General features: G+C 40.3%; 5 protein-coding genes across 5 annotated transcripts; 1 reads left to right on the forward strand and 4 right to left on the reverse strand.

The window, feature by feature from the left end:
- Positions 1-423: 423 nt before the first annotated feature.
- Positions 424-5,613, reverse strand: spata1 (spermatogenesis associated 1; the record flags this gene model as incomplete). The annotated part of the gene is made up of 12 exons (XM_079267244.1): positions 424-567; positions 1,175-1,273; positions 1,675-1,850; positions 2,175-2,300; positions 2,389-2,500; positions 2,782-2,842; positions 2,931-3,096; positions 3,574-3,964; positions 4,380-4,433; positions 4,735-4,852; positions 5,326-5,432; positions 5,554-5,613. The coding sequence occupies 12 exons, from the start codon at positions 5,611-5,613 to the stop codon at positions 424-426; spliced, it is 1,614 nt and encodes a 537-aa protein (XP_079123370.1).
- An 867-nt stretch (positions 5,614-6,480) lies between these two features.
- On the forward strand, positions 6,481-7,756 carry LOC306776874 (guanine nucleotide-binding protein G(I)/G(S)/G(O) subunit gamma-5-like). The gene is made up of 3 exons (XM_079267749.1): positions 6,481-6,707; positions 6,817-6,969; positions 7,618-7,756. The coding sequence occupies exons 1-2, from the start codon at positions 6,627-6,629 to the stop codon at positions 6,940-6,942; spliced, it is 207 nt and encodes a 68-aa protein (XP_079123875.1). The 5' UTR covers positions 6,481-6,626; the 3' UTR covers positions 6,943-6,969; positions 7,618-7,756.
- On the reverse strand, positions 7,631-12,836 carry rpf1 (ribosome production factor 1 homolog). Its single transcript, XM_079267748.1, has 9 exons — positions 12,538-12,836; positions 10,699-10,755; positions 10,454-10,534; positions 10,269-10,364; positions 9,856-10,009; positions 9,517-9,599; positions 9,012-9,193; positions 8,782-8,908; positions 7,631-8,568 (listed from the first exon to the last, which is right to left on the reverse strand). Exons 1-9 carry the CDS (start codon positions 12,775-12,777, stop codon positions 8,527-8,529), a joined length of 1,062 nt encoding a protein of 353 aa, XP_079123874.1. The 5' UTR covers positions 12,778-12,836; the 3' UTR covers positions 7,631-8,526.
- Positions 12,837-15,036: 2,200 nt separating this feature from the next.
- LOC306777065 (deoxyribonuclease-2-alpha-like) lies at positions 15,037-18,523 on the reverse strand. Its single transcript, XM_079268027.1, has 7 exons — positions 18,425-18,523; positions 16,767-16,864; positions 16,503-16,665; positions 16,331-16,415; positions 16,071-16,229; positions 15,801-16,001; positions 15,037-15,548 (listed from the first exon to the last, which is right to left on the reverse strand). Exons 1-7 carry the CDS (start codon positions 18,440-18,442, stop codon positions 15,175-15,177), a joined length of 1,098 nt encoding a protein of 365 aa, XP_079124153.1. The 5' UTR covers positions 18,443-18,523; the 3' UTR covers positions 15,037-15,174.
- Positions 18,524-20,139: 1,616 nt separating this feature from the next.
- Positions 20,140-24,576, reverse strand: LOC306776137 (deoxyribonuclease-2-beta-like). Its single transcript, XM_079266739.1, has 6 exons — positions 24,461-24,576; positions 23,525-23,699; positions 22,543-22,621; positions 22,053-22,214; positions 21,385-21,582; positions 20,140-20,886 (listed from the first exon to the last, which is right to left on the reverse strand). The coding sequence occupies exons 1-6, from the start codon at positions 24,568-24,570 to the stop codon at positions 20,552-20,554; spliced, it is 1,059 nt and encodes a 352-aa protein (XP_079122865.1). The 5' UTR covers positions 24,571-24,576; the 3' UTR covers positions 20,140-20,551.
- Positions 24,577-27,577: the final 3,001 nt, after the last annotated feature.

Below are 27,577 nucleotides of genomic sequence, written 5' to 3' on the forward strand. Positions count from 1 at the left end.
TAGCACCAAATCTGTGTAATAATGGCATCATAGAGCATGGGGATGGCCATCAGACCTTCCATCATAATATTCTTAGCCCTTTTACACTGACACAATGTATTTGAATTATTATTTTTAATTTTGTAGTCATGACTACAACTTGACACACACTCCTGAGCATCTCAAATGAATCTGTTGACCTGCTATCTCACCCTAAAAATCCCCCCTTAAAAAATTGACTAAAACGGGTCTGTGGGTCTCTCAGCTTACAGAACCTCAGAAATTCAGAATGAAAAAAGTATCAACATTTCAAACACATTTACAAGAAGTAATAACAAAAAAAGTGGAAAAATAAAAGTACAAAAATACTTAACTCAGAAAATCAAACAAATCAATATCAACTGCTGTCCCACCAAAGGTTTTCTTCAGTCTGTATGTGCTGAATTAGATGGAGGTGCTTTGATCTTGTGGTCTGTCCCGTGTGGTCTTTCCAAAGCCCAGCGACGACATGGGACCAGGATGAGAGGACTTCTTCTGGGCCAGCTCAGCCTTCAGGGCCGTCAGCTCTGTGGCAGCCTGTTTCCTCAACTACGCAGCCATTCATGAAACAATAAAAGTTTTATTGAAAGTTTCTTAGTATAATACACCAGATGCTGCACCAGCATATCTAAGTATTTACCCAAGTACAGCAACTGAAGCAGAAATTCAAGGTACTGTTACTAACGTCCTGAGATAACGTGGTTCTCACAGGACAGCCACGCTGCAGACACATGATGATCCTGTAGACTTTTATGCATCACTGTAGCTAAAACTACATAACAGTATATAAAGTAGACATTAGCAAAACATTAAGACATCTACAGTACTTTAATGCAGCGGTTTTCTTAATCCAAAAACATCACTTTACTGCTTTTGATACTTTAAGTAAATGTTGCTGATAATACTTGCATACTTTTACTTAAGTACGTGAATGCAGGACTTTTACTATAATAATGAATAAAATAATGATGTATTTGCTGGTCAAATATGCCAATTTGCATTGTAGTACGAACTAGTAATAATTTGTATCCTCATAGTAAAGTATGTAGAATATTTTATGTAATAATATCACTTTCAAGTACATGTTAGAACACATCATATTTGTAGGATGCTCCTTTTGTTCAGAGGTCATAGAAACATTTATATAGATTCATACCTTTATCTCTGTTACCAGCTTCATCTTCGCATTCTCTACCTTCCTCTTCAGGTTGTCAATCTCATGGCTCTCTGTCATGATCTGAATGATGAGCTCATTCTGAAAGTCATGATCTTTCAATCAGTCATTTACTTGACTTTTATGAAAACAATAGCAGCACTGGTGTCATTTTTAATCACTGACCCATACCTTTTTCATAGCAGACATTTTGACACGACATCACAACAAAAGCCAGGGGTTCCACTTACAGGGCTTTGCTGTGATGCATTCTTTATTCAACTTTTGCTTTTCCTTCTACAAGTTCAAATGTATGCTGTGAAAAAGGTACATTAGCAATTCAAAATGTCACTCAGTGTGTCCGATTTATTTGAAAGCTATGCAATATTTTGAGAAAGAATAGGATTGGGGAATCTTCCAAACCCATACTGTGTCTACCTTTTAATATAAGTCAAAATCAACATAAAAAACAGACATAAAAATCAAGATAAAATCTGTTTTACCTTTATGGAAGATCTGCCCTGTCGTCTTGGCTTCCCTCTGTTATCTCTGGCCTGGAGCTGATGCATGAGTTTGTTGTAAAATGTCTCTAACTCTTGTCGTAAGTTTCTCAGCTTTTCCTCCAATGGTGCCGTGGCCTTCTTGGTCTCAAAATATTTCTTCTTCCAACTGTCACGTGCTTTGCATTGACGAGAAAGGCATGAGCCGAATTGCGTTACTTTTGACAATTTGACCTACTAAAAAATATAGGAATTACATTTTGACTTTATTTCATATATATTTATCGTATAGTCAACTGCAATTAAAACCACGGGATTAGATCTTCTCCAACTCTGCATTAGCAATCAAGCACTAGAATATTTATACTTAAATTTAAGTGCATTTTCTCTTTACAACAGTAATATGTTACAGGTTTGTTGATCCACATAAAGAACAATTCTGTTCTGTTCGTGGGTTCACAGACTGATGACAAACTACAGAACTACAGTATTTGATTGCTCACCTTGGTTCCTGCAATGTCTGTTTTGAGCCAACAAATCTTTCCCCTTTCTTAGCAACTCTTGCCTTTTCCACTCCAGTTGCTTTCTCTCCTCCCTCACCAGCTTGATTTCCTCGATCAGTTCCTCTCCTAACAGTAGCAGACATGTTAGTTGGGTTAAAAAAAAGAAAAGTGAACAATCATTCATCATTGGTCTGTGGCCAAAGTGACAGCTCACTGTTTGTCTGAAAGGCGAGCGAGGCAGTCGTTTTTTGAGTGACCACAGTGAAGGCTCGACTTGGAGAGGTGAGCCCAACACACCGAGACAACCCAACTGGACTTTCTGTCACCTTAAAGAAAGCAAGAAATACACCAGTCTGAACAGAGTTTGATTTTAATGGACCAGTCTGTATTCCTCACACACTCCACTGGCAGTGGAATTTAGACTAACGACTACACCGAGAAACTTAGGATTTCCTTTTTTTCTTTTCTTTAAAAAAAAGGCCCTGTCCTTTAAGGGCAACCTCTCTCAAAGGTGTTTTCTCAAGAGGAAAGACTGAAGTCAACATGCTGAGATATGTTTTAAAGTTGTATCAGAAAATGCTGGCACATATGTAACGCTATACATTACCCCACTTGTTGCTTTAGTCCTGTTGGACTTCAATACATGTACATCTTTTGATTTGCCGAGCCTGCAAAAAGACACACCGTTACAGAAGCAGTAGTGTGCGTATTCACAGCAGGGTACAAGTACGGCACTCAAGTTAAGCTGCACAGTACCCGTCTGTGAGCGAGCAGCCTGAATCTCTGTCCTCCAGAGACTTGGTGACTCCTGAATATCTGGCCGTTCTCTTCGGTCGGTGGTACTGTTTGTTCTTTTTGCAGGTTTCTTTGTTCTCTGGCAACTGCTTCACCTGAGCTGAATCAGCTTCACATCGTTGTAAAGCTGTGGATATATATAACTGAAGAGCTTAGTACATTAATGTGAGATCCAGGAGATTAGTGTCAAAATGGGCTGAAGATGTCATTTGTTGGCAGATGTGCAATCTTGTTCTACCAATGCAACAAGTGTCTGGTAAACCAGATTACAAAATGCCATTTTCACATTCAAACGAATAAAAACTTTGTTCTGCATCATTTTGTGTCTTGTCTGTTTGCCTGAAATGGGCTTTTCAGAGAAGATGAGGGTATTTTGTAGCATGATTTACAATTGCCATTTTCACATTTACCTCAAGAATATGAGTCACAAGAGGAGTGATAAGATCTGTTCTGAAACATGGTGAATATCAGCAGCACTGTTTGAAATTACAGAAACCTGCACTTTCATCACATGGGATAATCGCACCGATAACAGGCTGCAAATGTGTACAACTGGAGCGTATAAGGCATTCTTTGTTGCAGAGCAAAAGCTAATATATTGTACCTGTAATTTTGCCTTTATTCTGTGAAACAAGCTGTGTTGCCCTTTGATTATGAGGCTTCCTCGGGCAACATTCCTGCTCTGCCCACTCTAACTTGTTGGAAGAGAGACCCTCCTCTTCATTTTCCCCTTCTGCCTCTGAAGAACTATAGCTCTGCTCCTCATCTTCCTCCTCTTCCAGGCTGGGAGTGGGAGGTGGCTGATGGGAACACTGGGGGATGAGGGGAAATTTAACAGGCTCTTTTGTTCCTGCTGGCAGGCTGCATGTCTTGGGAGGGGGGTAATCGGTCTGGTGGTCTGGGGAGCTGCTGCTGGTGTCTGGGTTGAGCGACTGGGAGCAAACACTGCTGTCGATCTCCGTAGTGGGCAGCAGGTAAAGCTCTGGCTGTGGGGCCTGCCGACAGGTGACAACAAGACATAAGCGGGGCTTAGCTGGCACATAATGAAGATCATCACATACTGTAGAGCTGCAACACTAACGAACTAATTAGACAAGTACAGGAAATCACTGAAGTTCATAACAAAATTGAGGGAGAAATTAGCAGCGTAGATGGCATAACAAATAGAAAATTGAAAGCCATAAAGTCACACTCACACAAGTGAAGATGATCTCTTATTTGTTTTCAAAAGGACAGCAATGGCAATACCATACATTTGAAATCCACTTGCTGTGATTGGGACCCGCTCTTGCACAAGAGTGGTTTATTTTTCTTTCTTTTTTTACATTTTGGTTATTTTGAAAACCTGAAAAACTATTATTTATAATACCAAAAACAAAAATGCAAATATGGAACATGGATTCTACATACATACGGTGGAGCGAACGTTTTCACTTTCAGATCCTTCTCCTGTTTGCTCTTGACCTGTAATAGCAAAGGATTTGTTTGTTGTGAAAGGCAGTAAAAACTGTGTACTCACTTCCCTCTCTTGTACACCACACACACACACACACACACACACACACACACACACACACACACACACACACACACACACACACACACACACACACACACACACACACACACACACACACACACACACTTCAGTGTTTACAGCTTGAATAGTGAACTTGCTAATCAAACTGTCTGCATTGTTTCTCTCTCTGCCCGGTGAAACACAACCAGCTTTAGAAAACCACAATAAACATCCAGCTGCACTCACCAGAGCCAAACTGCGGCCCACACATTTGAGGAAGGAAAATTTTTCGATGTGCCTCTCAGCGCCAAGAAGAGCTCCCAGCTCGCTCCTCAGAGTTCTCAGGGTGCTATCAGGATAAACCCTGAGTGATGAAAAGGAGATTCGAGATAACTGAACCACAACACCAATTATGTTTTCACACTTCTTTCGCACTGTGACACCTCGTGAAGAACCCAGGTATAACTATCTGTAATCTGGGTTTCTGTGGATTTTTTAGTGACCTGTTATAGTCTAAACACTGTAAAATACAAATCTGAGGGAAAAGTTTAATAATTGCTGAAATAAAAATATAACAGCTTTCAAGAGCTCACATTTAAATACCATAATCATATCAAGCTTTAAAAGCTAATAATTAAACATTAAATACTCATTTAAAGTAAAGAACCTTTCCTTACAGGCTGCACTGTGCTTTGAAAACATCGAGAACTTTGAGATAGTCACTTTATGGTTTTAATTTAAATAAATATTGTACTTGTTATTTCACTGTGTTTGTCTGACAGAATTACCTGATAACACTTGCTAATAAATAAACATTTCCAGAATAACATTTTTTACCTGATGAAGCCAGCCGATATGAAGCTCCCTATGGCTGCAGCAGGGACTTTATTGAGCTTCACGTTCCACTGGTCTTCTGGAACATACAGCACATGGAGCTCCACAAACTAAACACACAAAAACGGCCATCAACACATTTCAGTGTGCATATTGGCAGCGTAAGTATTAGACAGTACATTTGTATTCCCTGTACACAAAGACAATGATGCAGTACTTTTCTTAACGTACCTTGCAACTGGCCGGTCTTCTGTCCTCAGGATTTCTCATTGACTCACAAGACAGCTCCATTACCATTCCCAGGAGAAGCAGAGAAACACTTTTAAGAGGGCAGATTTCTGTTAGGGTTGTTCGCAGGAAGCCTCGTTTATTGGGACGTGAAGGGGTGAACTGCTCGGTAACAATTTGGTGCAATCAAACCCGGACAGTCTCCCAGTGGAGTTTATTTTATGAGAGTTCCAGCGCTGGTTGCTCTGGTGCTGATGATGACAATTACTGCAGAGAGAAGCAGCGAATCCAATTTGTCGTCACCTGACACTGTCCTTAAATTTGAATTCAGTTTGAATTCAGTTTTCAGTTTAATGTAAATTGAAATTCAATGGGTGAATACTGGCAGGGCAACCTCGCTATTTTATATTACGTTATTCATCCAGCAAAGGCGACATGCGATATGGTTTAATTCCCTTTTTACTAGTAAGCTATATTTTGTTTTCAGATTGTATTATAGATTTAGCAAAACAAAACAAAAAAATTAAGTTACTTCTTAAACGTCACACATTACATTGAAAACATTCAGGGTATGTCGAGAAATGTCGAGAAATGAAGTTTTTCTTGTACAGTATTTCTGGTTTTTATGTCTAAGTGTGATACCACTTTATTACCACTAGAGGTCGCGATTTCTATTGGTCTGATGCTGCATTCGTGCACCCTGGAAGTTGTCGTAATTATGAATTTTACTGAGAAATTGTTTATTCTCCCTCAAAGCTCATTCGTGTTTTTGATAGTAGAGTTAGAGCGTTCATACAACATAAAAACTATTTATTATTAACTTAAATGAATTAGCTTTCATGAACGTATTCTCATATGGTGTAATTTCCATCTAAAATAAACAGTCGACGGAACAAGAATACATGTTAAGAACACCCCGTGAAGGCAGCACCGGTGGACACTCCTGTAAAGAAAACCGGAAACTCTGTGATGAGGAAGAAATAGTTGGCAACCAAGCTTTGGAACCCAAAAGTGACTTTTTTTTTGGAAAACTTTTGAAGTCATTATAAAGACTACAGTCCCACGAAACCGCAACAATGTCGGGATCGTCCAGCATCGTAGCGATGAAGAAAGTCGTCCAACGGTTACGCCTGGAAGCTGGCATACACAGAGTTAAGGTGACGTTAACGTTACTCCGTTTAGGGCGTGTTGTTTCGTTTGTTGTTCAGATGTTATCCCATCTGGTTGGTTACATAACAGCGACTTGTTTTTGGTTTCCCTCCACAGGTGTCGCAGGCCGCAGCAGACCTGCAGCAGTTCTGCCTTCAGAACGCCCAGCAGGACCCTCTGCTCACCGGCATGTCGCCCAGCAACAACCCGTTCAGACCGCAGAAAGTCTGCTCCTTTCTATAGCAGCGACACACGGAGCCTCTTCCTCCGGTAGTACCGCAGCACGTGTTCTTCTCAGTAACATCTGTGCATGTCATTCTCTGGGTGCGAAGAGATCAGAGACCGGACACAGTATTAACACCTGCAATCACATCACAAAATCTCATTCAAAAAAATAAAAGGGATATTCTTTTGGTACTTTGATGCTGATACTTTTCTACTTTTACTTAAAGTAAAACATTTGAATACATGACATTTACTTGTAATGAGATCATTTGTACACAGAGTACTTCTCCCCCCCCCCCCAACCGATAACCAGCAGCACAGTCTTTATGAAAACAAAAACAAAAACACAAGCAGTTGAGAGAATAGGCATATCTGAAAAGCTTAACATGTTTTGCCCCTTCTGTTGTACAACAGTATATGTTAATCTATAATGGACTTTGCTATTCAAGTTAAGTAAAAACATCAAGTTTATATTAGGTCATAATTTACAGCCACAGTGCAATACCTGGAGAACTGTTAGGCAACAAGATGCATCTCATTTACAGACACCTGGTTCGTAATGATCCACTCATAAATGGCATGTAACTGGTTCATGAACTCTAAAAGAAACTTGGAGATGACGTGTACAGTACTAGTTACTCTTAAGTACAATGGTTATTGGGTCTGACTGATTCATATTAAACATTTCTGCAGGTTTTGGACATTGTGTTGCCTTGTCGGAACTGGACTGCAGGACCTGCGTTGTGGACTGGAACGGCCTCAGTAGCGTTTGAATTTTTGGGACGAGCAACTACATTTTTTGTTTTGTTTTTACTTTTGTCTTTGTAAAATCTCACAGAAACATTTCCTGGTGCTTATGTGGCAGGATATTCGTCTTGACCTACTAGCTTTGACATAACGAACCCACACATGTGCCTTTTTTTTTTTTTTTTTTTTTAATTGCATATTGTTCATTCCTGATTGAGAATAAATGGCATTTCCACATTTTAAACTTGCAGCAACATGTTTTTATTAAAATTATTATATGCCTTTTGAAATGTGTTCAATGTGTCTATTATTAAATACAAAAAGCTGCTGCACTGTAGACACGATTTGAACCATGTAACCATTTCCAGAAACTGTTGCACTGATATCATCTGCACAGACCAGGATGTCATAGGTCTGCATGCACGGCAGTCACACAATGACTTATTCATTTTTGCCACATTCATACAGTTTGTTTAGATACATTTGAAAGGAACTGCACATACAACTCTCACAGACACTTGCATTCAGGTTATTCAGATTCATGTAGAGAGCCAGTATGTCTCCTCTCTGGTGTCTCCCAGACTAAATCCTTGTGATGAGCACCAGGCTCCTGTCCCACACTTGGCCTGCAGATGCAGCTTTATAGAAGTCGTTTTCAGAGTGAGTTTGACTCTACAACGATGTGATATTAAAAAAAAAAAAAAATCCAGTAGTCGGTGTTGTCATCATGTTTAGTTGAAAGGACAAGTGATAACTAGTCGTCCATAGAATAATCTGGATGTCCACTCTAAAGTCCATTTGTGGAAAGCCACAAAGTGCAGTAATATCTTTGTCCTGCTGGTTGTTATTTTGCATTTAAAGTTGGAACTTTCGTCTGCAGGCATCCATCTCATGGCGCTGGAAACAGAAGAAGTGTATTTTTTTTTAGCATTACAGAAAAAGCCTGGGACATTATTCCTATTCCGAGTCACATTTAAAAAGCACTTCAAACATGGCAGACATTAATAAACGTCATGTGGCACGGCACAAAACGAATTACTATTGAAGTGCAGACTCCATTGGTTCCATCATCACAGCTCTTCTCAAAGATTTCGGCGCTGAGAGACTCACCTTCAGGACCCACTCGTACTCCCCGAACTTTGAGTCAAAGGTGCCTTTCTGTAGAGAGCGCAGTTTGAGGGTGAAGCGAGGTCCCAGCTCTTGAATACCAACTTTCTTCTCATTCTTGAAGATGTACCTTCGAGAGATCACAATACCAGTTTATAGACAGTCTATATGCTTGGAACAGCTTCGGAAAAAACGACGGTTCCAATACAATATAGTTCAGCTGAAACACTCACCTGTGAAATCTGAAAAAGACAAAGTCTCTCTGGTTGTGGAAGGTGGCGACCTGCCGACCCACAAAATGAGGGTCCTGTGGAAAGAGGGCAGCAAACATCCGGCCGATGCTGTGACCCAGACGTGTGGTGAAGTTGTTGAGGATCACCTCTGGAAAGTGGAAAGTTGGCTCTTTGCCTCGTCGCTGCAACGAGAAAGCACTACAATTATGATGGGATCACGTGACTAACAGTGGCTTCGTATATTAAATGATGATTTTGATTGTAAAACCACGTGGACGATTCAGGCTCGAATGCCACACAGCTAATCATCAAAACACTAATTGAGGTATGATTGCAAATAAATAAAAGGCATACGTTTCACTTTTAACTAGAGATAGTAGGCTTAATTCATCATGCACATGATTTTCTTTAAAGCTGTAGAACCCATTACTATTGTCACGGTATTACAAAAGCCTCATTTAATCAAAACAGAAGCAGGAAATAGAATTTGGACTCATCGACTTGCCTTCATCTCCTTGCGTAGTCGAGCATTGCTGATCTTGAAGTGGGCAGTCGGCCCGTCGGGAAGATGACAGAGAACCAAACCATCTGACAGGCGGGTTAAGGGGGCCGAATAAGGTCAGACTAGGGTTAGTCGAGCTAGTCCAAGTTCTAGCTCACCGCGTCAACGTTTGTTAGTGCAGCCGTCTCTGAAGTTGGTGAGATTCAAAGCGTAATCACAAAAAAAAGACACATCGTCCATTATCTAAATGACAGCGATGTAATGAATACGGGGTAACAGCACAGTATACAGAGCACTGTGCATCATCCTCCCCTCTCCCGACACAGCTGCCTTTGAGGATACTGGGCACTTTGCGATCCTCGTTGATGACCATCAGGTAGGTGAAGTTTCTGGCGACGCACTGAGGAATGATCCTCTTCAGGGCCAACCCTCTTCTGTAGTACACGTGGGCGTCTGGGATTACTGTGGCCAGCTGCCGACAAAACCTCACCGTCCTCTGCAAGACGCACATCGAGAGAGTTATTAATGTTCAACACCACAGTAAAATGTATACAGCCATCTTTAAAATATCAATAACACAGCCTCAACATTTGACCCATTGCACTATGGCAAGTTGCAAACTCTATCCCGGTGTACGAAGCAGGCTATGACCTTTAAGTATTACCAAATCTACCGGTGCATATATTTTGAAATGGTTTGAAAAGGTGAGAGATTCTGGCAACTTCCAATATTTTTGCCGAGCAGCAGCCACTTACCCCTCTTGGTCTGTCTGATGTTGTGATGAGCACTTTGGGGTTTGTCAACCCATTGAAATAGGCAGAAAACTCATCAGTTCCCTCATCAAACGCAATCTGTACATGAAAACACACACGTTAATGCAAACCCATTAAATACAACCCGAGAGATGGTTTGAACAAGCTCGACCAAACTTTGTAAACACCTCTTCATCCTGTGGATCAACGGTTGTCTCGTCGTACACCCTCTGGTTTTCTATCGTCTTTGGGACCTCTTTTGGCGGCGCCTTCACGAGGGACAGAATAAAAGAAGAAATGATTGCCCAATATTAATGTTGTTACCTTGTTCAATGGTAAAATTCATTGAACTAAGAGGTCACTTAATAAACTTTAGTCTTTGACTGATGATAGCAACACATGCGACAAGACGCAGAGTAAAAAGAAAACTCACCTTGTCACCTAAAGCTTCTCTTTCTTTTTTCTTCTTCTTCTTCAGCTGCAACTTTTGCTGAAATAGGAACACAGAAAAATATAAATACTGAAATGTCAGCCGGAGTGTGCTTGCAACTTGTATTTAATGTAGCGCTGAAAGTTATAAAGTGGTTCCAGCTTCTAAATGTGATGATTTCATGTCCACGTCTGCTGAATATCTCAGGTTTCTAGATCGTTGGACAGACAAAACCAGCAACTTGAAGATGTCATCTTGTGCTCTAGTAAATGTACTATCTTCTGATGTTTTAAGGATTATAAAATTAAATTTGAGCTGCAACTGATAACTGCAGCTTTAAGGTCAACGTTGTGGAGTAAGAAGTACCATATTTCCTTCTAGTGCCTCATAGTTCCCCAAGGTTCAATACTGGGGCCTCCTCTGTTCAACATCTACATGCTTCCACTAGCTCAGATTATGGAAAACAACAAAGTGTGTTATCATAATTATGCAGACGACACACAAATCTACATAACTATGTCACCAGGGGACTATAATCCCATACAAGGGCTGGGTAACTGCATTGAACAAATCAACAACTGGATGTGCCAGAATTTTCTTCAATTAAACAAAGATAAAACAGAAGTAATTGTTTTCGGTACTAATGACGAACAATTGAAAATCACCGCTCAGCTTCAGTCACTGATGTTAAAACCCACAAACCAAGCCAGAAATCTAGGTGTAGTTATGGATTCAGACCTCAACCTGAACAGCCATATCAAGACAATTACAAAATCAGCCTATTATCACCTGAAGAATATATCAAGGATTAGAGGACTTATGTCTCAACAGGATTTGGAAAAACTTGTCCACGCATTTATCTTCAGCAGACTGGACTACTGTAACGGTGTGTTTACAGGTCTCTGTAAAAAGTCCGTCAGAAAGCTGCAGCTGATTCAGAACGCTGCAGCTCGAGTCCTCACTAAGACCAGGAGGGTGGATCACATCACTCCAGTTCTATGGTCTTTGCACTGGCTTCCTGTCCAACAAAGAATTGACTTTAAAATCCTGCTGTTGGTTTACAAAGCACTGAATGGTTTAGGGCCAAAATACATCTCTGATCTGCTGCTACCTTATGAACCATCCCGACCCCTCAGGTCGTCTGGGACCGGTCTACTTTCTGTTCCCAGAGTCAGAACTAAACATGGAGAAGCAGCGTTCAGTTTTTCTGCTCCACATATCTGGAACAAAGTCCCAGAAAGCTGCAGGTCTGCTGAGACCCTCAGCTCATTTAAATCAAGATTGAAGACCTTTCTGTTTGCTGCTGCCTTTAATTGAACCACGTTCAATTAATATATTAATCAATTTCCTGCATTTCTGCATTTTACTACTGCATTTTATTTCTTACACTGTTTTTTAATTGTTTTTGAAATCTCCTTTTCTTTTGCCTTGTGTTTTGATGCTTTTAATGGTTTTATGTGAAGCACTTTGAATTACCTTGTTGTTGAAATGTGCTATACAAATAAACTTGCCTTGCCTTCTGAAATGTAATAAAATAGATATATAGCGTGGCATACAATTGGAAGTGCTCAAGTAAAATCATGGAGAAAGTACCTCAGATGTACCGTCAAGTACAGTACATGAGTGGGTGAGTACCTTCCACCACTTATGAGGGGTAAATTAATATTACAAACATAAAAAGTGACAAACAATTCAACCTGACCTGCTTTCTATAGGCCACATTAAGGGAGGGCTTACAGCGTGACTGTTGTAGCAGACTGCACTCAGGTTAGTTTTAGCTCGGTGGACCCACAAGTTTACTTGGTAAAAACTAGCTTAGCTAGTATGTGTATGGATCTTTACCTTTCTTTTTTCCAGCTTGAGTTTCAGGAACATATGGTGTCTTCGCTGTTTGTTCTTGATCTCGGACACACTGAAGGCGGGGGGGAAGGCAGATTCTGCTGCCTCGCTCTTCTCCATCTTCACGTCCTCCTTCGTCTCAACTCCATCGGCTCCTCCGCTTCCCTCCGTATTCTTTGTCTTCTTATTCTTCTTTTTCTTACCTTTGTTGTCGTGACTCACGGGGACCTCTGTAATGTCCATCTTGGGTAGGCTGTCTGTTTTGGCCACAGATTTTTCACGTGTGTAGAGCTAGCTTCCTGTTCGTGTTCTCGCTACCGGGGACCGGAAGTGACCCTGTTGTGGTGGTCGAGGATGAAAATATGGGGACACCTAGTGGTGAGGAGGAGAAAGAGCAGGGGACAAACGGGGGATGTTTGGTCTCTGAAGACAAAGTAATGGTCAGTACATTCAAGTATAATTCTTAATGCCCCTTTCAACTCAACATGTTTGTTACTTCTCTTGGTTGTTTGATCGTCCCTGTGCAGAAATATGTATGTATGAAAAGTACACATTCATCTGTAGAAGGGGTAAAGTTTCTCTGAACAGCTTAAACCTAATGTAATTGATTTATCGGCCACATGGGCACAGTGGAAATCATTTGATGATTCATCATCCTAGAAAACGTTGCTATTGGTCCAATCAGTTTTGCTTATACTGTCAACAATAAGCTTAGATAAGGGGAATTATTTAAGAATGGGCGTATTAATTCATCTTTCAGGGGGAAAAAAGAAAGCCAACTGTCATTTCTATTTATTTGTAAAAATGGTCTGGGTGTTTGCGCTTGTGTTTTGGTGGTGCACGTTTCCTTTTGTTTACATTTAAATGCACCTTTTTAAGCAAGTTGTGATTACGTGGAGGTGCAAGTTTACATGGTCCATATTTGATCCATCTTCCCTGTTCTTATCAGCTATGCAGGTCCAGCCACCATCAGGAGTCACACACACACCACAATCACAAGAAGGCAATTAAACACTTAATACACTATTGACCATGAAAATGTGCATAACAGAGGATCCCCCCACTGCACACAGTGGAGACAACATTTTTCAAATATATACCAATGCAGTGCAATCCAGTTCAACACCAAAAATGTCTTCCTCAGAAATCACAACCAACCCTAATATAATGCTGTAAGTGTTCATTGGGTGACCTGCAAAAACAGTCACTGTTACACAACAGAATGTCTCTGAAAGGATTTATTTAGGACATTTTAAACTTTTGACTATAATATTGGTATATAATAATGGTCACGAGATTAGGATCCAGAATTTTAAAAGTATGGTGAGGCGTGGTGGTGGTGTGAACAGGAAGGTGTGGTATCACTGGGCAAAGATAGTTCAACATTTTTAAAAAGCCACTTCCTTGTTGATCAACATCATAGTGCAACACAACCAGTGTATTTATTAACAAGTCAAAGCGTCAGCCTTTTTGTAAAAATGCTCCTCTTAACACATATATTTGCTCGATTTTCACAATGTGACAATAAAGCATGAAAACAATAATAAAATAACAAATAACAATAACTTGTTTACAAAGCAGGAACATAACAAATTACATTTAGAAAAGTACATATTTTAAGCTCAATAATTTGTACTTTGTACTTTTTGCAGTAGAAAACAGTTGAAAAGGGCATAATGTACAGGAGTTACTGTTCTTGCAGCATCAAGCCTACAGATTTGATATAAATTCCACATCTGCAAGGAATGGAAACATCATGAATATATCTGAAGTGTTGGTGTTTACTGTTGTATCTGAATTACTGTTTCCATTTGAAATGAAGCATCCAAAATCAAAAGAAAACTACAAATTCAAGTTCTTAGTTTGGGTTCAGTATTTCTGCTGACTTCTTTGAGTGTTGTTCATTTTGTGAGAACACACTGCACACTTGAATAAATAAAACAGACCTAACAGGCCCAGGGAGCCAGGGACCCCCAAAAGCTCCAGGGTTGCTGTGACTCAGCTTATTTTATTTAGCGGACACACTGTTCAGGAATAAACACTGACGCCTATATCAGCCGACATGATAAGGGCCTGATGCTGGGTCCTGCTTTAATATCTGACCTTGAGTCTCTTTCTTGAAGGGGGTCCTTGTGTCAAAATCTAGTTGAGAGACTTTAATTATTTTAGTTTTGTGCTTCATATTCCTGCGTTACTGTGGAGCCAGATAGTATCCCAGCATTGAGAGAGACCTTATAGTTTATAGGGGCCCAGCAACTAATCTTTTGCGCAGGGGCCCACAGTTTAATCCGTCCATGGCTGACAGGCTAATCAACAAAAAAACAAAAACAAAACGGCAACATTTATAATTCAATGTCATTTAATATAATCATTCATTTCAATGTATTTCATCTGCAGTCATAGTATCCTGATGGTATGGAAGTTAATGCTTAAGGCATGATCTTACAAATGAAAAAAAATGCAGTTACACCGAAGATGGTGTGTTCAAATTCTAAAATGTCAAGCTTGCAACAAGTTTAAGTCTAGATATAATGGTGCAGTTAATGTCAAGGGATATCAGGCTGCCCCGTCTTGTCTCTTTGTTTTTGGTAGTGCAGATACACTTTTCTTTACATCGCCCTAAAGGGTCATGTGATGTCTTTAAAGCTCTCTGTCTTGAGCATCAGAATGTGGTCGTGCACGTTTACATCGTTCATACGAATGGATTATGGATCTGAAAGCCTCCGCAACTGCAAGGTTTTCAGTGCATATTGCTCCTCCACCTCTTTTCATCTGACTCTCTTCCCTGTTTATATCAGCTATGCAGGTCCAGCCACCAACAGTAGTCACACACCACTTGGAGTGATCTACAGTATCCCTAAAGGGCTCATTCAGGATCTTTACTTCCTTCACGTTGTACACATGATGAGGGATGCTGGAGCTGCAGTTAGAAGACAGAGGGCCTTTCATGCTTCCCCAGCTCTTGACATACAGATTCTGCTGGGCATAGTTCACAATAAGGCCAGAGTAAAGATCTGCAAAAGTTTTGAAAACAAAACAAAACACAATACTGTTATCTTTGAAAATGAAGAGTAAACCCCTGTACATACAGGGGTACAAACAACAAGTTATATGGTATATTTTTGTAACAGTCAACAGGACAGACTAGAATAATTATAAACGTGTTCCTAATTTTGCTTTGTAAAAAACTCATCGGGCTTATCGTCAACCTAATGTGGAATTCTAACACTTGAATCCTGATTGATTGATTAATAGCAACCACTCACCATCCCCAAAATGTGTGTATTTGGCAAAGCTGGAGAATTTACGTCCGTTCATTGAAGTCAGTATCTTCACACGAAACCAGGGTTTCTCTTTTGGGTAGAATCTTTGATGCCGTGACTGTGCAACCCTTTGCAGGTCATTGTGGAAGGTTGTCGGGATGTGATGGTCAAATGGAAAAGGATGGATGTATTTGAGCTGCAATCCTGAGAATTCAAATTGAAGTTATTCTTTTTGGCAAATAACTTTCATGAATGTAACCGACATTAACCTACCTATTTCTTTGAATTCCTTATAGGAGTAAGTCACACACATAAAAGTTTGAGCATTAACTCTTCCACTGTCTGGCCAGAAGTCTTCGCTGCGATATTTTGGAAAGTTTGGTGTACTGTGTGAGAGCCAAACTCCTGTTTGTTTGTCCAAAATCACAACTCCTTTAGGAAGTAGAACAGAAGAAAACAACAGAAGCAGAGCTTTGTTAAACAATGATATATTTGACTTTTAACTTATTAAAGTGGAAAATGGCTGCACCCACCTTTACTGTGGCCAAATGAAGCAGAAGGTCTATCATATGGCTCTGGAGGTTGATCATTATAGAGAATGTATCCAAGACCTTCAGTCTACAACAAAATAACAGCAAACTGAATCCATGTGCAGATTGAACTCTGTGCTGTCCAAGAGAGACATTATGTCCTTTAATACATTACCGTTCTCTTGTAGAAGTCAAAAAGAGGTTTCAGGGTGTTTGCCAGAGTACCAGAGTCACTGTTGATTGCTTTTTTGCTCTCTTTCCATCCGTTGGTGCTCTCATCCATGTACAGATACGACAAATCGTAACCAGTCGCTTTGGGAAATTTGTATATGATATACCTAATGATACGGAGATAAATATATTCTATCACATATTCAGCTGACACTGAGAATAGGTGAGGTGAAAATATGAATTGCCACAATTCAAAATTTCTACCAACCAGTCCACCTCATTTCCGTTGTCATCCCTGCATTTCACATCTGAATCACACCCTTGAAAAAGGATCCAGACACTGAAGAGCAACTCCATCATTGTTCGCTGAAACAATCAAACATGATCATGAGAATTACAAGGACAAGAGTCCTTTCATTTTCTGAGTTTTAAGAAATTTACAATTTTCTTGAATTTGGACAATTGGTCGACAAAAACATCCTCACCTTAATTTAGAGTGAATTCAAAATGGCACAAAGTCTTATTGAACTTAACGTTGATGACATAAATAAATATCCAGAGCTTTCAGCTTTGTATCCTTGAGCCGAGAGGTAACAATCTCGCCCGTCATGATGGAACCAAAAGTCAATACTGAGTTCACATGATGAAAATTGAATCAATACCATGTCAATGGAGCAAACTCCGATTGCTGATTTGCCAGCACTGGTTTACACTCTACACCAGGGGTCTCAAACTCATTGTCACTCCGGGCCATATCAGCATCATGGTCGTCCGCAAAGGGCCGGTTGTAAATGTAACTACTCGTAACATATTGTTAAATAACTCTCTGCATTCGCAGTTTAAAGTAGTCTTCAATGTGCTCACAATACATTTCCATGTTAAATGTACAGTAAGCCAAAGAGCTGATTCTATGACTGTGTTTAAGTATCTCATAATTTTGACTTTCTATTTCATCATTTTGACTTTCAATCTCATCATTTTGACTTTCAATCTCATAATTTTGACTGTCAATCTCACAATTTTGACTTTCTATCTCAGAATTATGACTTTATATCATAGTTATGACTTTCTATCTAATAACTTCGACTTTCTATCTCATAATTTCGACTATGGGGATATTTTTATTGTTATTAGTCTAACTTAAAAAAAAGAAGAAAAAAAAGGGGTTTTTTTAAAAACATTTTCTTTTTTTTGCTGGCGGATTCGCGGGCCACATAAAATGACGTGACGGGCCAAATTCGGCCCGCAGGCCGGGAGTTTGAGACCCCTGCTCTTAACACTCAGAACACAGAACAACCTCAAAGCATAAATTCACAAGTCTCTGAACTCTCCAGGAGGGAACATCATTCTACAAAAAAATAGTCCTCTTGATGTTTTGATGATAGTGGTGATAGAGGTTTAGGATGCATCTGTTTTACTGATCTTTTTAAATGGAGAATTGTAACTGGCACCACCATCAGGGATTGTGATATACAGTATTACAATTCATTTCAAGGCTCTGCTAAGAATTTCACCCGTGGTTTTGGAGGGAAGTTGGTGAGTTATCAGAGGGCTATAAGAGTTCTGCATTTCAATCAATGAACTTCCTGGACCTTGTAGATTAAATCATTCCAATAGTGCAACACAACTGGTTCCATTTTCACAAGTATTAACAGGTCAAAACAACAGTTAACAGTTTTAATTATGGGCTGCTCTGAGTAAACATCCTTTCACTGTAACAAAATGTAAATACAGTAATTTGATTATTTCCATTTTCTGTGCACTTCTAGATCAATATACTCAGAGGGAAATATATATAAACTTTGAATTCCACTGACTAGTTATTTTGACATTTCTTAGAATACATATGAAACACGTGAAGCTCATCCTGTGGTTTTCTTTATCTTAAATTTCGACTATTACTGTTTTTAGCATCATTTTACTTACGTATCCAGCCATCGTCATTTCTCTTCAGAGTCAACTGTGCTTTTGTTTTACAAAGCTGCGTTTGTGACATATCACTCATGGAACTGGCACCCACATTTCTCACATTTTATTTGCTTCCTTGTTCCTCGTTCAGACAATTGCTTTTGTGACTCACACCAGTAACCGGTTTGACATGACAATGACATGCGTAAGATACTCTTCAGACTGAGCACTTGTATCATAGCTCAAGAGTAAAGCTTTTGATAGAAATTCTACATCCACAAAGAACGAATTACTGTATGGTTGTACTCCTAAAATTAAAGGATGAATACTTTTTGAGGATTGAAGAAACAGTTTTGAATATTTCTAGGAAGGAATAGTCATTATAAAAGGGAAAAGTGGATTGACAAATAGTTTGACACAGAATTACTGCATCCATCTGGCACTTCAAGGGCATTACAACGGATAAAAGTTCACAAAAATTAGGACCTGAAAACAACTAACAGAACAAGTAAAAAGTACAGTGCTAAAAAGGTTTTTAACATGAACAGGTTTGTTCCCTTTCTCTCTGCTGGTCAAACCATTTTTGTCCCACAGTGAAAATTAAGATTGTTTCTTGGAGAGCAACACACAACAGTACAATTATTTTTGATGAGGTATCCATTATCAGGAATTAATGCACGACGTGGAGACCAGAACCGTCCGACGTGCAGTAGTTGATAACAAACTTGGTGTTATTGCTTGTTGTTGGATGGTACTGGCTGTACCATCCAACACCCTCTAAGGCACTCAGCCACACAGCTGATTGCGTCTTGCAAAACACTGTATGACTTTGATGCCTCCATGGGTCAGGGACACAATGGACATTACCTTCAGGGACTACAATTTCGTAAAAGTCACAAGGTAAAAAAGTTAGATCCTGTGAAGGAGCGCCACCGGTGCTGCCACACAGTGAGACATGGAACAGAACAGAGCTAGTGGGAGAGGTCAGGTCAGCTTCTCAGGCAGAGTTGAGAAATTTAAATCTCCTCCATTTTGAGTCAAACATTGAGTATAAAAATTGGTGCTGAACCAGGAATCAACAGATGAAAAGTATAAAAATCCAAAGCTGAGGTGTGGTTTGGATGATAATTGTGATTCTGTATTGTTACCTGTGCAGTTTCTCTTGTATCGGTGTCTTTGAACAAGACAGAATAAGGCCGATGTCTTTATTAGTATTAAGAATGTGATACGATTCTAGAAAATCCTTGAAATGAGTTGACGAGTATTGAAGACATTAATTCATCTTAACCCTGTGGCAGAATTATTGGTTTGTTTAAGGGAAGTACAAATGTAGGACACAATAATAGGTTGAATGTAAAGAGCCGTGTTGGTATGTTCACTATCTAATGTTTCACAGAGAAAATACGACTCAGTGTGATTCAATAAGTCTAACCACAAGGAGACACTGTTTACCAAAAACAGCGGATACTTAAGTTGTTCACCAAGTGCATCTTCCTGACAAGGTAACTACAGACATAATGATGACAAATGCATTCACAGTCTCCACCTGCGTAAAATATAAAAATTCAATAGATACACATATTGACTTTCATTCATTCAGGAAAGTTAAGCAACTGCTTTTTTATCCAGAAACGGCCCACTCACACTTATGCTGACACACACCAGTACAACCGCAGTGTGATTTGCAGCTGGCTACTACTGGGCAAGGTCCACTGGAAGTTGGGGGGTTAAAATACCTGTTCAAGGGAAAGCCTGAGGTGGGAATGACGAAGAGGAATTTCATCGGAGGCGATGCTATTTCACTTCCCCACCCAGATTTAACCCATTTTCTTGAGGCCAACATTGTCCTTGATCTATTTCATTTGAACATATTCAGAATTAGCAGTATTTAATCTAGATTTACTTTAAATTCCTCAGAAAACATAAAAAGTAAAGAAATAAAGATTCTTACTTAAACACAGGCAAGTTATGTGATGCAACTGAATTATATTTTTTTATATAAACGCGAGACAGTGATGGGAATACAGGAACACTTCATTAAACATATCGTCACATTATAGCCTGTAACTTGTAACTTTTCCAGCAGATTATCAAAGACCTGTTGTTCATCCTCAAAGTCCCAATCATCTTATCTTTCTCTCTCGTTCAACAGCCAATGTACCAGTCCACAACCTGTCTGAAGGCCTTGTAAATTATGGGGTTGAAGGTGCAGACCAGCCCCCCACCACGCCACAGTTGGGCCCGCTCTCTGTTCAGATCCCCCAGGCAGGTCACCTGGTCGTCGTAGGCCTGCGACACACACCACTTTGAGTGGTCGTAGTGAGACTGGAACGGGACTGATCCGGGGAGCCGAATCCTCTTGATGTTCATAGCGTGTTTGGGCAAGGAGCAGTTGGAGGGAAGCTCGTGACCTTGTCTCTGCCAGGACTCCACCAGCAGATCGGCATCCAGAGCCTGAGCCACCCAGCCTGTGTAGATGTCTGAATGAATGCCAGTTAGGGGGTTAGATCAGTTGCATTATGATAAATTTTAAAAAGCATATAGAAAAATATAGGAATAGTAATAGAGTTTTATGTTAGCATCTTTTTTTTCTATGAAACGCAAATGCAGACTTCTTGGACAAAATTAGAAATCCTTTTTAGAATTTAAAGTGAGTCCGGGGATTCATTTCCAAATAAGCGATTATGTTTTACAGCACAAATATAACCTTCATGCTGATGTATTCTTTTTTTCTTTTGAAATACAAGTACAAACAGGGGGCTCTAAAAATCCTTCAAATGAAAAAAGAGGGGGGAAAAGTACTGATCACAACTGTCCACACTAAGGCCATAAAATGTAATGAGGGTCACACGTTTTTTGTGGAGTAAAAGTGCCAAAAAACTCATGAAAAGTGATTTTGTTGCAATACATTCATATCTGCGTTTCTTTGTAGGCCTACAGCAAAACAAATGACGGACAGCACACAAGGCAAATCTTACCATCCACAAAGCGTTCAGATTTGACGAAACTGACAAACTTGTCCCCTTGCAGGGAGAAAAGCTGGTCCACTCTCTTATCTGAGGCCAGAGGTGGTTTGGACCCCTTGCATAACACGGCCAACTGTGGCAGGTCGGCCATGAATGCAGCAGGTACAGAGCAGTTGTAGAAGCGTGGGTAAAGGTACACCATCTGCTTTGCTGGAGAGGGAGGAGAGTGCATCACAAAGAAGAGATATGGTGTATGTTAGAAAACTAAAGGGTGCACTATATACATGTGGACATGCTCCTTTAAGGAGCTGCTAGCCATTAAAATATGTCTTTTGTTTGTAAAACATGAAGATATTGACTCATGTCACAAACACAGATACATATCACAATACAAAAGAAATGGTGACACAGTGAACATTAACATTTAGTTGCATAATGGCTGATATTTGAGTGGAAGGGGACTTTAAAACATTTTTATACTTATCATAGGAGAGTAGACCCTCAAAACATCATTGGACAAACCCTTTGCAGGTTATTTAGAGTCATATCTGTATATGTATTAAAGGCACTGACATAAGTCCAGATCATTGACTGTGTAAACGTTAGAGAATTTTGTAAGTGTGGGATGTGTTCAGAGCTGGAGTAAATCAGGCCCTGTTGCTTCATGAGCGTTCACTCACCTATCCGGAGGAACTGGTCATAGTGGTAGGTCACGCAGAGAGCAGTCTGGCCATTGACTTTTCCGGAGGAGGGGTAGAGGTAGCCTCTCTCAGGGAATGACGGGAAATGGGGAATGCTGTGCGAAAGCCAGAAACCCTGAGAGCGGTCAAAGAGCAGCACCCCTGCAAGATGCACACAAACAACGCTCAATGCCCGTACAATGTCTCACACATCCATGTATCATGCAAACATCAGGGCAGTCATTGATCCAGAGTCAACAGCAGTTATCAGCCAGATGCTCTTTGCCCGTTTCCTCCCCCTGACACCAAAAAAAACAACATATTGATCTGTTCTTTTTTGCAAAATCATAGCATTGCAAAGCTTGAATAGCAATGTGGAAATACATGTCATTGATTATCATACACAGGTCCCACAGGTAGTGAGTGCTATGTCATAGAGTTCAAATCAAATCAAAACTAACGAAAACTAAATTTTCATTCAGCGCTGTACCTTTAGTGTGTCCGTATCCTTGAATGTATTCCAAGATCGGTGGTCCATCATTGTAGAGTGCATACACTGAACTGTTAGACTGAGGGAAATACTTTATACGTACAGAATATGGAGAGGAATACATTTGGGGATGTGCTTTTTCCAGTTCCTTTGTATCGCTCTTAAAGGGATAGTTTGACATTTGGAAAACATATTTAGCTTTCTTGTCGAGAGTTAGTCTCTCGGTACAGTATCTGTACAGTAAATATATGGCAACTGCGAGCAAAGTTAGCTTATTTTAGCACAGTAAATATAGAGCTACAGCCCAGTCAGCAACTGGTTAGCTTAGCTTTGCATAAAGACTGGAAACAGGGGGAAACAGCTAGTCTGTTTGACCAAAGGTTTAAATTCCTGTTACTCTCTGCTGGCTGTCTTCTTCTTTTTTTGTACAGGTGAAACCAAACATACATTACTCGTGATCTTTAGAGGTCCTAGTGGGTGTATTTTGCTACATTTGAACTGAGCCAGTTTAGCTATTTCCAGTCTTTATGCTAAGCTAAGCTAAGCAGCTGCTGACAGTGATATAGCTTCATATTTAGCCTCTCCAGATATGAGGGGGAAATCAATCTCCTCATCTCACTCTCAGCAAGAAAGTGAAAAAACACATTTCCAAAAATGTCTAACTATTCAAAAGCAACCTTTTTCTTTGTTTCTTTTCAGTTTTTCTGAATTTTGTCTTGATTACTTTTCTGATGCTGCACAGAGACTGATCTCCAAACACTATGATGCACAATTACCGGTACATGAATGTGAACTGCATGAGGAAGGACTGTGTTATTTACTTCATTTGTCTGAGGAAGTTGTTCAATGTAGAGCTTCAGTTCAGTTCCCCAAAGGAAATAAAAGAGTGTCTACTCAGCAAGCTTATGGGCTCTGTCTCTATATTTCTATAGACAGGAATTATTGTATAAAACCCACTTGAAGAACTGGGATATTATCTTACCTTGTAGGCCTTTCCGTTGTAAAGCTGGTTCAATGTGTTTGCTATGGCTCCTTGACTGGTGTTAACCATGAATTTACTCAGCTGCCAGCTCCCTACCGAGGAGTCCAGGTACATGTAGTCCACCCCACTGCCGACCTCGCCAATCTTATACCTGGGCAGTTTGTAGATGATAAACCTGCAGTAGAAGGAGATACTTTTATGTGGGTTGTAAATTTACAAAAGAAGACATCTTAGAAGCACATTCAGTAAATCTACATTCTCTGTGAAGGCAGCTCACTCGTGGAATGCTGTGCCACCACACATACGCACACAAAACACGTACCAAACATTCAAGCATCACTTAAAGAAATGGCTTGTTGCCAATCAGGTGTGCCAGCATTGATGTACTGTCTGTCCTGCCTGCTTGCTTTGCCTATATGTGCATTTGTCTTGATCAGTGTTGCTATTTTCCATTTGTTTTGATGTGTATGTGAAGTGCTTCAGTGTTACATGTGCTTGTCCTGTAGGTGGGTCTGTTCTGCGTGATGCATGCGGAAACCTGTTATGTCTGCTCTGCTTTAATGTCGTACACTTTTCTTTTGCTGTGTTTCGGTTTTGTCTATATGTTGCTGTCCGTTTCTCTATGAATTTTAACTCCGTTTCAATTTGAGATTTTGTTATTTTAGGCTGCCTTGAAACATCTGGCCGGGGACAGCAGATGGAAATTAGCCTCTCTGGCTAACTCTGGCTCACTTACAGTGTAACTGTTAATTAGTGTGCATTGTCCCTGAAAAATAAATAAATTCAATTCAATTCAATTCGAAAAAAAGCAAGAACAAGTGAAAACATTTCATATTGATAACAAAATCTGCTTACCCTCCAAAAGTCACGGGACATTTCAAGTATAACTAAAAAGTTTGTGGTATAACTCTGCTGCAATGTATCATATCAACTCACCAATCAACAGGCTCACCGGCTTCATTCTTACAGGAAATGTCAGCACTGCACACTGTGCAACACAAAAACATGATAATAATCTGCAAGCACAAATGTAAGTGTGTGGCCATACTGAACGACTCCTGCAGGCAAAGTGAACAAAAAATGGAATTTACAAACTTCTGTTGGGTTGAGTGCTTCATGATTGAGTAACTTTGAAGTACAGCCAATGCAAAACAGGAAGTAATAATATCTGATCACATGACAGGGGATGTTTAAGGGAAAGCGAGAATTTATAGGAGCGATATTAAACTAAATGTTTGGAGGCTTTCACAGGTTCTTAATCTCTGTAAATGCTCTGAGTCTACTGTACCTCTACTTATCCAGTGACAGTTTTGGTCTTTTTGCGCATTGTTCTTTGCATTCAAAGTGTGGCACACCTGGGAGCTTCTCAGTGCAACCAGTGATCTTTTATTAGTGATGGGGCCGTTGATCACTTTACTGGAAACCACCTTGTAAGAGAGAAGTGAAATAAAACACTTTCATTTAACTTTGCATTGTATTTTTTTGCCAGAGGCAGACATTTAACCAGTGGCGGGCCGACAGGACCTGCAAGGCCTTCTCTGCTGGCCTAAACAGAATCACAAAGCTATTTGTGATTCTGCTACTGTAACAGACTTGGAATGGCACTGAAGGAGACGACTCAGAGGGTAGTTTTCCAGCATTTATTCGCTGCAGAAGACAACATAAACCACATTAGTTTCTCAACAGAATAATGAAGTACATTTTTAACTCTGCTACATCCACCCCCACTAAATTTTAGCGAATATGAGCACCGACTACACAGTGTGCACTAACGAAAACACTACAAATCAACAAGTTACAAAAGGGTTATCATCAAGAAAACCAACATCTAATGTATCCCATGGGGATGAAGTGGTATGAGAGCAGCGCTTATCCCTCAATCCAGCAACTGGCAACAGGGTGCCTTGTACACCCCACAAGACCCAAACACAAAGTGCAGTGTAGTACAGGCTCATGTCAGATAAGAAAATGAAACAGTGGAACATTATACCAAAAAAAAAATAATTCCAAACCCATCATTGGCATAAGCTACATGCCTACGGTTTCAATCTGGAAGCACCAGGAACATAGATTGTCAAACAACTTTAACATTCGACTTCTCCTGAACAACATCCTGCCTGGACATGGTCTGAATGAGCCTGTTCACAGGCTTGACTAAGCGACCAAAACTTGACCTGACCTGTGCAATAGAACGACCACCGATCGTGGCTGAGGTCTGAACATCAGTGTGCAAAAATGTCAGATGTGTTATCTGTCTGTGTCATGGTGTCAAGAGCAGAGTCTGGCTGTCTCACATGTGTTGAAATACCTCCAACAGTCACAGAGCAAGAATCATAAGTCACAGACTGATCTTCTATGTGGTCTTCAAGTGAAACAGAAGCATCCTGGGGATCAGAAGCAACACTTCTTATGTCAGAAGTGTCTGCCACAGACAGACTTGGTGAATCTGCTTAGGCAGAGTGGCATAGAAGTCTGCTAGAGGGAGACATGAGGGAGCAACACTGAAGTAGTGAAGAAGAACATTGTATATCAGTTCAGGTCTCTGTTTAACGTCAAGCGTAGGATCACTACGCAATGCAATCTTCACAACATCCCTGGCCTTGTCCATTAAATGGCTCATAACTTCCTCGGCTTGGTCGCACACAGGAATCTCTCGTTTTCTGAGATGTGTTTTAGTCATGTCAATCCAGTCCTGGATTGGGTATTTGTCGGTGTTATCCCCTCTGAATGTCTGGAGTCCTTTATCAGAGTTTACATGGACTGTCACATGTGGAGAACGGTCATGTTGGTCAACATCACAGTGTGTGTTCTGGGTGGTAGTAGTCTGGTGGTCACTGTTCATGTTTACTACACCAGCTGACATCAACTTTGCTACAATGGATTCCCCAATTTGAGCACCTAACTGCCCTACCATGTCTGTAAGATGATGAATAGCATCCAAATCACTGCTAGGAGTGGACGTGAGGGGACCGTCTCTCATAAGCCCACTAACAGGAGTACTACCTGGGCTCTGACCTAGCCCTGTATCCTCACGACTGTCACGTGTTAGCTTAGAATGTCCCACATCCCTACTGCCCGCTATATGACTGAGCCAAACACCCCTACCTTTTGGCAGACGAGGACTAGCAAACTCATCCATTGTTATTTCACCAGCCGTTTATAACTATTAAATGTACTTGCGTTGTGTGTACTTAGAACCAAAATGCAGTAGAAATGCAAGTTAATGTAAAAAGAAAATTAAAAAAAAATAACTAACACAATAAAGATAGACAATTCAAATCACTATGCCCTATTCCACAGTCTTTTATAAACCTTATATGATCACAGCAGTCCTGAAAAGGCAGATCAGGACGGCAGCACAGCATCCACGGCGACGAGCATCAAGCTGATCTGAAGATCCGAAGGTCACGGCACTAGTGTAACAGACTTGGAATGGCATTGAAGGAGACGACTCAGAGGGTAGTTTTCCAGCATTTATTCGCTGCAGAAGACAACATAAACCACATTAGTTTCTTCCTGGTCTCACTCTCTCTGTATACATCCGCTCCCTCATCAGTACGAAACGCCACTGTCTGGGGAAGTCGGGACTAACAGCGACATCAAGTGGACAAAACAACCAACTACATGAGGTGGAACGATTAACAAAACCCGCGAAAATTATAACATTAAACAAAGGAAAATACATACCTGCAGAAGACAACATAAACCACATTAGTTTCTTCCTGGTCTCACTCTCTCTGTATACATCCGCTCCTAAACATGCAAGACAACAGAATTCACACAAAGGAATGCCAAAGTATCTGCGTCGTTACGTTATGACAGGGCAGCCTGACGTAAAAGTAAATGGCGCCAAATATAACTCGTTTTTATGAATAATATTTGAATGGCTCGTGCTCTTGTGTGGTGGAATGCGTGGATCTGCTGCAGGTTTGCTGGATTGATGCTTCCTAATGAGGTTATTAGGAGGTAATTCAACTGTAGTAGGACAGCACTGAAGGCCCAGGTATAAAAGTTACTAAAACCTAAATTGTGCAGCTACCCTTATTATCTGTA

This window comes from Melanostigma gelatinosum (genome assembly GCF_949748355.1).
Source record: "Melanostigma gelatinosum genome assembly, chromosome: 4".
NCBI lineage: Eukaryota > Metazoa > Chordata > Actinopteri > Perciformes > Zoarcidae > Melanostigma > Melanostigma gelatinosum.